This window comes from Agelaius phoeniceus, chromosome 17 (genome assembly GCF_051311805.1).
Source record: "Agelaius phoeniceus isolate bAgePho1 chromosome 17, bAgePho1.hap1, whole genome shotgun sequence".
Classification (NCBI taxonomy): domain Eukaryota; kingdom Metazoa; phylum Chordata; class Aves; order Passeriformes; family Icteridae; genus Agelaius; species Agelaius phoeniceus.
Genome location: NC_135281.1, coordinates 9029403 through 9042219, shown reverse-complemented (window position 1 = coordinate 9042219; position 12817 = coordinate 9029403). Strand labels below are relative to the sequence as shown.

General features: G+C 63.2%; 1 protein-coding gene across 1 annotated transcript; it reads left to right on the top strand.

Moving 5' to 3' along the window:
• Window positions 1-2894: 2894 nt before the first annotated feature.
• Window positions 2895-7351, top strand: TCF15 (transcription factor 15). Its single transcript, XM_054644602.2, has 2 exons — window positions 2895-5165; window positions 6985-7351. The coding sequence occupies exons 1-2, from the start codon at window positions 4176-4178 to the stop codon at window positions 7057-7059; spliced, it is 1065 nt and encodes a 354-aa protein (XP_054500577.2). The 5' UTR covers window positions 2895-4175; the 3' UTR covers window positions 7060-7351.
• Window positions 7352-12817: the final 5466 nt, after the last annotated feature.

The window sequence follows — 12817 nt, the reverse complement described above, 5'->3', positions numbered from 1 at the left end:
CTTGTGCCCCTCATCCCTTGGATAAGAGGCAGCTCAGCAAAACTGGGAATTCCACAAAGTGGGAATTAACTGAGGCTGCCCGGATCCTGCAAGTCGTTTTCCTGCAAGCCATGGAGGCTTCTTCCAGCTGGGCAGCCTGCTGCAGGATCTGCTTTTCCAACTTGCCATCCCCTGCAAACAGTGCCAAAGGTCCGTGCCAGTCCCAGGGTGTCCTGACATCACTCCCAGGGCTCCCTGGCACTGGAGCTGTGTCCGAGGTGCTGTGTGAGCATCTCCAGGGCTGACTGGTGCATCCATGGGGCTGGCGTGGTGTGGGCAGTGGGAGCTGGCTCCCAGCTGGGGCTGCTGGTGCCACAAGCCCCTGGCTGGCACAGGAATGGGTCTCTGCATTGCCTCCATCTATCCGTGCTCCACCTGTCCCCCTTCCCTCTGCCTGACCCGCGGGGTCTCTGGTGTCGCCGGCTGACAGCCGATCCGGCTGCCTCCAATCCATTCGTTCCAGGGCAGGAACAAAGGAGCTTTGTGGGCTCCCCCAAGCCCGGGCCGGGTGGGGAGGGGTCCCAGCTCCGGAACTGGGACAGACTTCCCCGCACGACAGGCGTGTAATGCCTTCCAGACCAGCAGCCCCAGCCCTCAGGTACAGCCCAGGGGCAGGGGGGGCTGGTGCTTCCCACACTGCCTGGGGACCCACCAGGTCACTCTGATACAGCCCTGCTCCAGGAAAATGGGGAAACTCTCCTGTTCCCCAAATGTTTCACAATGCCCAGTCCCCATGGCACTCACTGCTCCTCCCCACCCAGGGGGCTCCAGGGGCTCCCAGATTTGCCATCTCTGGTCTCTCAGTGTTGGGGAGCAGGGATAGATTCCCCTGGGATGAGACCCCTGCCTCACTGGGCTCAGCTGGACAGGACTGTGTATTTGGGATGGGGCAGCTCCCAGGTCTGTGGCTTCACTGGCGTGAGCACCCTGAAACTGGGCAGCCACAGGCAGAGGGGCCAGTCCTGGACATCCCCCAGAGCCAAGGTCTGCTCGGGGGCTGTGGACTTGGGGCACTGAGTAGGATGGGATGGGGCAGGATGGCGTGGATGGGTTGTGATGGGATAGGATGGGACCTGATAGGACAGGGTGGGATGGAATGGGATGGGGTGGGGTGGAGTTGAATGGATCAGTCCAGCACTGCTTCACCAGGGCTCAGCAGGGTCAGGCCCAGTGTCCTGGTGGCCACATGTTCCAGCACTGCTCTGGGTCTGGAATCCATTTGCCTCGCTGGCTGTGGTGTTTTCCCAGCAGGGCTGGAGCGTTCCCGCGGGGCTGGGGGCAGCCCTGGCCCCTGCCCCATCTGCTCCCTGTTTATTTTCTTACACTTAAGTATCACCTCGAAGATAAACACTCCCTGGTGTGGGGGGCAGGGGGCATTTCCCTGGCAGCAGAGGCAGGACCCAGCCCTCAGGGTGCCCAGCACCCTGACCCCACGATGCCCAGCAAGCAGGAGATGCCTGGCTGGGCTGGAGTCAGGGCTGCAACCCCATGCTCAGGCCTTGTCCCCTCCATGCTCTGTGTCCCATGCAGGGTCCCGTGAATGCCTGAGCCACTGCCTGGTGCTGCCCTCTGCCCAGGGGTCAGTTAGTTGGCTGGATCAGCTGTGGTGCCAAACCACACCATGTCCTGGCACCCTCTCAAGCTGGCAGAAGGTTTGTGATGCCTCAGCTGCACCTGCCCAGCTGAGTCAGAGCCCAGGCCACAGTGCTGGGGGAGCTGGGGGGGGCAGGCACAGGGGCTCATGTCCTGTTCCAGATGCCTACTGGGCAGCACAGGAAAACCTGGCTGCTGCCACATGTCCTCCTGCCCCACAGCCACAGCCTGCACAGGCAGCTGGACAGGCAGGGAGCCGGCAGCATTCCCTGCTTCCCGTGGCTCCTGCTGCTCTCCCAGCCAGGGATGACAGCTCCTGTCCGTCCATCCTTCTGTCTGCAGCATCTGGCAAGGCGGTGGTCACACATGCACACGTCTGTGCCAACACAGAGGTGTCACAGCAGCAGGAGGTGGTGGCATTTGGGGTTTACATGGCACCCACAGGCACACAGCCATGTGCCACTGCACAAACACGTGCACACAGCCCCATGCACACACACATATCCCTGTACACACCCTGTGCACACATCCATGCATGCTGGGATGTACAGATGTGTGCAGCTGCACACCCCCACACACACTCGTGGGCACCCATGTGTACTGTCCCCACCCCACACTGAGCCATCTCCTGTCTGCTGCTCCTTCCCTGCCTGTGCCCTGCCATGTTCCAGAGCCCACAGGCCACCAGCACCCCACACGTGGCCATGCCCCCCAGAAAAGCCCTGGGGCAGTTTGGCTGGGTGTGGGGACTGGGTGACCCCCCCAGCCTGTCCCTGCCAGCTGGTGGCCATGTGTGGGACGTGCAGCTGAGTACACAGCCCCTGCCATCCGTCTTACCACCTGTCAGGGCCAGGGGCTGCTGTGGACCCCCAGCCATGGCTCAGCAAGGCTGTGGGGTGAGAGGAGGGCAGAGTGGGGGTTCCCCTCTCTGTACAGGCACCTGCCTGCTCCCTGCCTGCTCCCTGCCTGTCATGCCAAGGGCCTGCCCATCCCCAGCTTTGCCCCTGGCACTGCTGCACATACCCTTTTGTGGAGGTCTGCACTTGGGCAAATGCTACAGGAGAAGTTTGGGGTTCCTCATGGGGACTGATGCATGGTGAGAGCTGCCAGTGCAGACACAGTGCAGACCCCTGCCCATCCTCATCCCCAGGAGGATCCCCGTCCTCTTGCTCAGCCCTGCATGTCCCCAGCTCCTGGTGTGGCCCTGCATGTCCCCAGCCCCTGGTGTGGCCCTGCATGTCCCCTGCTCCAGTGGGACCCCTGGCCTTCGGTGTAGCCCTACATGTCCCCAGCCCCAGCAAGGCCACCAGCCCCCAGCCCATCTCTCTGCCCCCCACTGCGTGATTTACAGGCTCTGCACAGGCAGACAAATGGTGAAGGAAAACAGGGCAGGGGGTCCCGCCAGCCGGGGGCTGCCTGTGCCCTGCAGGGGGCAGAGGGGCCGTTTGCTCACAGCCAGCAGGATGGGAGGCAGTGAAGTGGTGCCTGTGCCAGGCAGCACAGCTGCCCCTGTCATGGTCCAGCAGCCACAAACCCTGGAAGCAGTAGGAGAGCCCATGGAGGGACCCAGACCCCAGGAGCCATACCACCAGCTGCAGTGCTGCAATCTGCTTTTGCCCACGGGGCACTGAGGAACATGATGCCAGCCCCATCCCATGGCCCCCAGGGCACCCCACTGGGGTGTTTGTGATATCCCACAGCCACTGTCTCAGCCCTGGCAAGCCTCCAAGATTTCCCCCAGCATCCCTCTCTGGCTGTGGAGCTGCTGGACAGTGGGGACTGCAGCTGGCACTGCCAAGTCTCCCAGTCACATCCCCAGCAGCCCTGGGGCCATCTGCCAGGAGCCAGGTCCTGCCCTCCACATGTTTTTGCCGCTTGACCTTCATCATGCCTGGAGTATCGTGGAGGAGGAGGAGGAAAGGGAGGAAGGCAGGCAGGAAGCCTCCTGCCTGCTTGGTTCAGCTGGCTACCCCTCTGCCTGCTGCTGGGAGGGTTGGGCTCAGGGCTGGGGGGTTGAAGGCAGAGTGGGACCCACAGAGACCCTTCTGGTGAGGAGGAGCAGGGCCACAGTCTGTGGTATTGAGTGCCAAGGAATGACAAGGAGCAATGGTCAGGCTGGGGGGCACCCCCAGCCCTTCCCAGGACACCGGTGATTCCCGCTGCTGCCAGCTCATCGCTCCCCTCTCAGGAAAAGACTCTGTGTTTCCACTGCCGGCACACACCTTCCTCCTGGGCGGGAGGAAATGCTCCTGGCAGCGCTGCCGGCAGTGCTGCCCCTGCCTCTCCATGTGTCCCTGTCACCTCCCAGGGTGAGGCATTGGGAACAGAGGAGCAAGGAGTGCGTCCCTGCGAGGCTGCCTGCCCTGGCTGCTCCCTGACTGCTCCTCCTGGGCACAGACCCTGTCCCAGGGGGGCATGGCAGGGTGTGGGCAGCAGCATGTCCCCCGCTGGCATTCCTCTGATAAACACCCCCGGCACTGCACCACTGCCACCCGCTCCTGGTTGCCTTCCCCATCCCAGCTCCTGTGCCCCGGGTTCATCTCATGCCACTCTGTGTGGGACGCAGGGCTGGCAAGGGACAGCCAGGCAGGGGCTGGGGACACGCTGCCTGTGCGCTGACTGTGTGTGACATTGCTCTGCAGGTGCCAGAGGCCACGGCACAGGGAGCACTTGTCAGACAGTGCCCCGGGCACTGCCACGGCTCAATTACCACCGCGGGCATGACCCGGGGTCAAGGTGCCCGCAGCCTGGCCAGCGTGCCGCAGTGGGGCCAGGCCAGCGGCCAGAGCCAGGGCTGGGGTGAGGACGCTGGCCGCTGGCCGCTGGCCGGAGCTCGGGGGGCCGGCTGGGGGTGGGCTCCGGAGCCAGCCCCTCCCCGGCCGTATAAATCCCGATTCCCCCTGCAGACAGCCGTCCCAGCCCTGCTCAGCTGCCGCGGCGGAGCAGCAGCGGGAAGGCGCCCGGAGCCGCCGTCGCAGCTGTGCCGGCGGGGGAAGGCTCCCCGCAGCCCGGGGGGTGCCCCCAGCGGGGCCGGGGGTGCGGGCGGGCGCCCCGCCATGGCCTTCACCATGCTGCGCCCCGTGGCCGCCCGCGTGCTCTACCCCGACCTCAGCATGCTCTCGGAGGACGAGGAGAACCGCAGCGAGAGCGACACGTCGGACCAGTCGTTCGGCTGCTGCGAGGGCGCCGAGGCTCGCCGCAAGCTGCCGCGGAAGCCGGGCCCGATGGTGATGGTGAAGCAGAGGCAGGCGGCGAACGCGCGGGAGCGGGACCGGACCCAGAGCGTCAACACGGCCTTCACCGCCCTGCGGACCCTCATCCCCACCGAGCCGGTGGATCGGAAGCTGTCCAAGATCGAGACGCTCCGCCTGGCCTCCAGCTACATCTCCCACCTGGCCAACGTGCTGCTGCTGGGCGAGGGCTGCGAGGACGGGCAGCCCTGTTTCAGTGCCATCTATGGCGCCAAGGGCGACCTGGACAGCAAACAGCCCCGCAGCATCTGCACCTTCTGCCTCAGCAACCAGCGGAAAGGGGTGAGCGGGGCTCTGGGGTGGGTTAGGGTTCTTCCTCCCCTTGCTGGCCTGAGCGAGGCAGGAGGCTCAGCATGTGCCCAAGGGATGGGGGGCAGCAGACCCTGCCTGGGCTGAGTGGGGCAGGAGACTTGGCATGGCTCAGTGAGAACCACAGCTTCTGACTCCAGCTCCCACTGGAGGTTTTGGCTGCTCCTGGCCAAATCCTGCTTGTAGCCACACGCCTACAGCTCCTGCTCACGTCAGAGGGCTGGGCTGCTCCCCCACGTCCATCCGGGCTGGGAGGTCTCAGGGGTTAAACAGTCACCCCGGAGCTGGCGGCGCTGGTTGTCCCAGGGGGGCTTAGAGTTCGCTGGCTGACCTCTTCTCCATCCCCATCCCTGTCCCCATCTCCATACCCAGCCCTGCCAGGCCACCAGCACTGCAGCAGGGCTACTCCAGCAGCTCCCTGATGTGATGAGGACAGGAGGAGCCCAGCAGACACCCCCCGAGGGGGCCCAGACAGTTCCCCATCCAGTGTTCGCATGCAGGGTCTGCTGGCAGCACTGGCACAGCTCCCACACGGCTGAGCTGGGCCATGGCAGAGCACCCCTGTCCTGCCCACCCAGCTGATTCCCCCCAGCACCCTGTGGCTCAAGGGACACCTTTCCTGTGGTGAGCCCACCCTGCTGCTCATGCCAGGGTGTGCTTGACCCAGGAATAGCTGTGCAGGATATGGGGTGCAGGGTGAGGGGCTGGAAGCTGCCCAACCTCTTGGACATCCCTTGGCAGGGCTGTGAGCAGGGGCTGTTGTATTTGCTACTGTCCCCACAGACCCTCAAGATGTCCCATGTGTGACCCCAAGCAGTACAGCCATGGGTCACAGTCCAGCCCTCAGAGCTTTTTCACATTTTGCTGCTCCATTTTTAATTGCTCCCCTACTCCTGCTGCCCCCCTCAGCAGCCTCTCCAGCCCTCCTGGGGTCCTCCAGCCCTGGTCCCTAGCAGAGCTGGGATCCTCTGAGCTGCTTCCTGGGGCTGGAGCCAGGGGTCTGGCACAGTGCTGGATCCCCAGGGGACCCTGTGGAGGCACTGGGGCTGGGGAGCTCCTGCTGGAGGGCAGTGGGGGGAGCTGGCTTGGGATCTGACTCTGCATCCCAGCCCTGAAGCTGGAAAGGGGCTGTACAGGGCTGGAAATGGGCAGGGCTGGAAATGGGTTGTGCTGTGCTGGAAATGGTCTGGAAATGGGCTGTACTGGACCATGCTTGGCTGTGCAAGGCTGGAAATAGGCTGGGTTGGGACTGGGCTCTGTTGGGCTCTGCTGATTTGCACTGAGTTGTACCAGAATGTTCTGGGCTAAATCTGGACCGTGCTGGTCTGTGCTGGGTTATACTGGGCAGTACTGGGCTGATGATGTTCTCATAAACTGTGAGGCAGAGCTGAGTCTCCCCATCCCAGTTTGGACTCTGTCTGTCAGGGCTGTGGATCCATCTAGGGCTGTGTGTCTGTCCTGAGGTGCTACTGGCCCTTGCCACAGGTCTGAGCCCTGCGGTGCTGAGCAGCCATGGGGGCTGTGTCCTGCAGGGTGACAAGGCCAAGGGGGACCCACCTTGGAGGGCTCCACCACAGCACCCACCTCAGCCACACAATCCACCACTTGTCAGGCATGGCCCCATCTGTCTGTCTGTCCACTCCAGGCAGCACAGAGCCACCCCAGGACTGAGCCACTGTCCATCTCACAGTGGGTCCCAAGGAGGAGTCAGTGTGGTGGGCAGCGGGCAGGAGTGGGGTGCCCCCCCCCAGACACCCCATGGTACCTGCAGCTCTCCCTCCTCTCTCTGCAGGGCAGTCGGAGGGACCTCGGGGGCAACTGCCTGAAGGTGCGAGGGGTGACGCCCCTGCGAGTGTCGCGGAGATGAGCCGGGCTCCGGCAGCGCCCACCTGACACAGCGGCGGAGGCAGACGGAGCCCGCACACGCCAGCCCAGAGACTGCAGCGGGGAGGGAGGGAGCTGCTCACCTGAGATGGCAGCGGCCGAGCCCAGGCTGGCAGCACACCGACACTGGCCCTGGAGCCGGCAGGGGGGCGGGAGGACGCTCCCGTGGCCGAGGCTGCCCACGCGGGGCAGGGCCGGGGAGGGGGTCCCCACGCCCCGGGGCTGGACTGGAAGGGGCCTGTGTGCGGCCGGCGTCGAGGCGCTCCGGGGGGACAGTGGCCCTGGGGATGCTGGTTGTGCACGTGCAGCCGCTTGGAAAATAAAGCCTTATTTTTCTGATGGGCCAGTGCCTGCCTGTCACCCCCATGTGGGGTGAGGTGGGGATCCCCAAGACGGCTGTGGACCTCCAGCTCTGCACTGCTGCTCTGTGCTGCTGGAACCAGTGTGACCATCCCAGCCCTACCCACAGTGGAACCATCCCACCCTGTGCCACAGTGGGATTAGCATGGGTAAGACCCCTGGGTGAGCTGTCCCTGTGTCCCCAGGCCCTGCAGAAGTCCCAAGGGAGTCAGTGCCATGCCATGGGATGGGGATGGCAGTGCCAGCCCTGTGCTGCAGCCATGAGTGCCCAAGTGGTGTGTCAGGGTTGGTGTAATTGCTTTTGTGCCCTGCCTTTCACCTTGTACATCATGTCTGGCACAATGTCACTTGCACCATCACCACTGCTGCCACCAGCACAAGGACTGTCCCCACTGTGACCGCCACTGCCACCACAATGACCATGCAGAGCCTTGTACAGTGAAGCTGCAGGCAGCAGCACCTGCATGGGGTCAGGTGGGGACATGGGGGGTTCCCAGGCCAGATCCCCACATGGGATTCTGCTTGAGGGGGCTGGACTGGCTGGCCAGTGCAGATAGCTGAGCCTGGGAATGGTGCAGTGCCGGGGCTGGCGGCTCCCAGGGGCCGGCGCGTCCCACGGAGCAGAGGCAGCTGTGGATGGGGCAGCTGGGGGCTCCCCCCAAGGGCTGCAGAACTGGAGCTGCCCTGTCTCCCTAGGGTCCTGGAGCCAACATGGAGCAGGGGGAGCATGCTGGGTGTCCTGCTGGAGCCTGCCCCGGGCAGGAGCTCTGTTGGGAGCCCACAGCACCTCTTGGCCCCCCACTCACCGAGGTGAGCCTGCCCCGGGCTCCCTCCCCCGGGTTTGATTTATGGAGCTGACAGCGCAGTGCAGCTGTGAGAGCTGGTCCCAAGCAGGGACCGGGGTGGGTGGGAGAGGTTTGTTCTCAGCGTGGCTAATGTGTCCCAGACCCCAATAAACAGCCGTGAGATTCTCCAAACAGCCTGGGACACAGAATCCCTGCCCCCAGGTTTATCGGGGGGCAGGGGCCGTGGGGGATGCTGTGCTCTGCAAACATCCCGACCCGCACATAAAAGGGGAACATCCTCGTGAAGTAGCAGCTCTGGAGCCCCCAGGGGGTCAGCAAGGGCTGGTGGTCCCAGTGCTGGGGGCACAGCAGGTCCCAGCACTGAGTGTATAGGTCCCAGTATGTCCCAGTGCTGAGCACCAGTGTTCCAGGATGTCCCAGTGCCAGCAATTGGAGCCTCAGCCAGCTCCAATATGAAGACCATGAGCCCCGGTGAATCCCTGCACAGGAGCTGTGTATCCAGTATGTCCCAGTGCCAGAGACTGGGGCCCTAGAAAGCTCCAGTATAAAGGCAATGCATCCCAGTACATCCCAGTGCCAAGGCTGTGGGATCCAGCACGTCCCAGTGCTAGGGCCATGGATGTCACCACACCCCAGTGCCAAGGATGGCACAATGACCCCAAGACAAGCTCCAGTGTAACAGTCCTGGGTGCCAGCATGTGCTAGTCCAGAAGTTGGGCACCCAATAACATCCAGTGCTGGGGCTGTGGATTCCAGCACATCCCATTGCTGAGGCTATAGATCCCAGCATGTCCCAGCACTGGGGCCACAGCTCCCAGCACGTCCCAGTGACAAGCCTGTGGGTCCCAGTACATTCCAGCCCCTCCCAGCACCATGAGAGGGGAAACGGTGACTCAGAGCTGCCGGGCTGGTGGGAGCCGGGTGCCCCTTTGCCCCGTGAGGGGTGAGTGCTGTGGCCACCGCCGGCTCCCCGGCAGCCCCGCACCGAGCCCAGCCACGCTCCCCTCCCATCCTCTCCCCTTCCTGCGTGCAGACACCCTTGGAAAGGCTCTTGGCCGTTTTCTCTGAGACAGGAAGGTGTCCCCGAGTCTCAGGAAGGAAAAACACTCAGTGCTGAACCCACAAAGACCGTCTCTGAGGGGCCAGGGCTGGAGAGGCTCCAGGCCTGACATCACCTGGGAACTGGAACCAGAACCGCAGCTGCACTCCGTGCCTGGTATTTTTTTTTTTTTTTAACTTGTGTTTTTAAACTTTCTTTTTATAGATTTTTATTTTATTATTTTTTTTTCCCCTTTCCCTTCTCCTTTCCCCTCCCAAATATTTCAGCCTCCCCGCAGGCTGGCCAGCCAGGCTGGAATGCAGCAGGGCTGCACCCACGGGTGCCGGGAGCTGCCTTGCTGGTGGGACAGATGAGGCTGGGTCTGGCCAGGCAGGAGCTGCTGGAGCCGTGGGCAGGGGTCAGCCTGGGGCTCACCCCCTGTGACAGGGGCCAGGACCTGATAGCCCCTGGCACTGCTGTGCTGCTGGAAAGGGATCCATGGCCAAGCAGGGACACAGGAGGGTCAGTCTGGCCATGGGGTGTGGGAGGACAGAGGGCAGAGGGGTCAGGCAGAGCCTGCAGTCCGTGGGCAGTGCTGCTTTCCTGACCCACCACCCCCAGGATGGGGCTGGGGAGTCAAACCATGTCTGAGTCTGAGTCAGCGGAGCAAGAGGAGCCAGACAGGGATAGAGGACACAAAGACAGATTTTGGGGCCAGGGTTCAGCCCTACTCATTCCTTGTCCTTTGGCAACACCTTTGGGTGCTGCCTGACCCTCCCTGGGCTTCTCTCAGAGTGGAGGCTCATGATAAAGACCCCAGAGTATCCCGGAGCAAAGCTCAGTTGCTTGTTGCCTGGGGAATCCTCCCTGTGACAGTGACAGCCATCAACTGAGTGTCACAGGTCACTCTGAGCCCTGTCAGACCTGGGGGCAAAGGGCTGGGAAGGGACCCCCAAGGTCCAGATGGCACTGAGTGAGGACAGGGTGACACATCTCTGCTGCCCAAGGCAGGGTGGAGAGAAGGATCAGGGAGGGATGGGATGGGATGGGATGGGATGGGATGGGATGGGATGGGATGGGATGGGATGGGATGACCAAGGGGCAGCACGATGGTCCTCCGGGTGGGGGTGCTGGGCAGTCCCTGCTTCCCTGTGCCAGCAGACCCAGACTGTACTGACCCTCCAGCATCCTTCCAGGGTCCCTGGGGAAGAAAATGGGCAAAGGGTCTGCCTGAGACCCCCAAGACACCTGCCAGATCCTCACCATCACAAGGGATGCACAGCAAGAGTGCCCCAAGGTCCCACATATCCCAAGGGTGCAGTGGGTGCTGCTGCAGGGCTGCCACCACCCCACCACGTCCCCCCCATACACAGGAGCCCTCAGAGCTGCTCTCCCTGCTGGGACCTCGTGCCAGCTGGGGTCCCTGGGGACACGGGCCCCGCAGCAGGGACAGGGTGTGAGGCCGTGGCGCGGGGTGAACGCCAGGTTAATCTCCCGCTGGAGCTTCCCTCTGCAAACAATAAGACAATGCCCGGCCGGGGCCGCCTGCGTAACCAGCGGCATGGAGGGGAAGTTGTAATATTTGGATTTAGCCCTCAGTAAATTAAGGAAGAAAAAGGAAAAAACGCTGGGGGTAATCAGAGCAGGGCTGGCCCCATGCCCTGCCCCATGGCCAGCGGCCCTGGGGGCTCAGCTCAGCCCATGAACAGCAGGTGAGCAGGGCCAGAGGCTCTGAGTCAGTGAGGCCGGGCATGGATGGGAGAGGGATACGTCCCTGAAGGCCTGGCAGAGCACAGGCATGTCCCCACCATGGGGACAGCAGCCTGGAGGGTCAAGGCTTGGATACCCAGCAGGGCTGTGGGCAAACATCTCCAGTCATATCAGAAAAAAAGGGATCTGGGCCAGAAGGTTATTTTAATCCAAACCTCTTCATGGGAAATAAAATCCTATTTCTGCAGCTGGGGTGGCTGGGCAGGAGAGGGCCCGGGGAGGTCGTCACCTTCAGCTGGCAGTGGGTGGCAGGGGATGACAAGGGAGGGGGCTGTCCCAGGATGTCTCCATTGCACAGCCCCTTTCCCAGCACAAGCCCTGCAGTGGTGCCGCCTCCCTGGGATCCCACAGCAGGGCCCACACTCAATCAAACAGGCACTGTGGCTGGAGATGGGGCTCTGAGAGGGGGTGGGAAAAGGTCTCACTGCAGGGAATGCCTGCAGATGCTCAGGGCAGGAACAGTGCTGCAGGGATGGCCTTAAACCCTCCAAAATGTGGCCATCCCACACACCAACAACCCCACTCCCCCAGGGCTGCCCCTGCCTGACCTGGCCCCAATGGTGGGGACACCCCAGGGAGCTGGTTTGGGGGGGTGAGGTCTTGACCCCAGGGAGCTGGTTTGGGGGTGAACAGGGCTTGACCCCAGGGAGCTGGTTTGGGGGTGAACATGGCTTGACCCCAGGGAGCCAGTTTGAGAGGGACAGGGCTTGACCCCACCCTGCCGGATCTGAACTGGGGTCTTGGGAGGGCTCCATCCTCCCTTGTGCCCTGGGGAGACCCTTCCCCTGCTTGGTGCCCCAGGGTGGTGTGGGGCTGGCAGGAGGCTGGGGCAGCTGGGGCAGAGGTGACCAGCGGGCAGCAGCGGCACGGGAAGGCCTTCGGCACCGTGCCTCGCGCCGGGAGCCCATTTCCCCACAACAGGGGCCGTTATCAGCGGCAAATCCTCCGAGTGCTCCCAGGGGGGACCTCCAGCCCTTCCCCTCCACCTACCCCACCGCTCTCCCGCTCCGGCCCACGTCAATGCCGCCGCGAAGGTGTCGGAACAATCGCCTGACACCGAGCTATTTTTAGGGGCCGGGGCTCGGAGCGAGGATACGGCCCGGCCGCTGACAATGGGGGGAAGGGGGCCGGGCTTCCCCCGTGACCACTCGGCAGCAGAAGGACCTGTAAGATTTCCTCGATGACCCAGGCCCATACAATACAAGGAAAGCGCGAGAGGGAGATACCCCCGCCAGGACGAGCTGCTCCTTTACCTAATGGGAGTGACCCGGGGTGAGGGGCTGCGAGCTTTGGGCCAGCGGCCTCCCCTGGGGGAGACTCCCACACCGGGAGGGAAGGGGGGTGAAGCTTGGCCGTGCTCGGCTTTCCATGAGGTCGAGGTGAGGGGGGGCCAGGCTGGCTCCCTTCTGAAGGGCATGGGGAGATCTGGGGGGGTCAAAGGGGTGCAGGTATAGCTCAGCACAACCCCTTCCCCTCCAGGCTGGCCTATAGCTCGAGTCAGAGCCTGGACATGGTGGGAGTAGGGTGACCAGCCCAGAGCTGCATGTCCCCTGCTAGCCCTGGGCCGGGTTCCATGAGCCCAGGCTCCTGCTCGTCCTCAGGCTGAACCTGGATGCCTTTCCTCCCACCTCGGGGTCTCCCCCAGCTCAGCCTGTGCCAGATGGGTCGGTGGACCATTCACTCCAGCCAGTCCTTTGGGGAAAAAGTGATGTCCTGGGCTGCACGGCAAGAAATTGGGCTAAAAAGGTGAAAGGCAGGGAGAGAAG

What these genes read in the sequence shown, in the direction of transcription:
- TCF15 (XM_054644602.2), top strand. Translation starts at nt 4,176, where the DNA reads ATGCCACTCTGTGTGGGACGCAGGGCTGGCAAGGGACAGCCAGGCAGG. An exon ending in TCAGCAACCAGCGGAAAGGG is followed by an intron (nt 5,166 to 6,984) that starts GTGAGCGGGGCT and finishes CTCTCTCTGCAG; the next exon opens with GGCAGTCGGAGGGACCTCGG.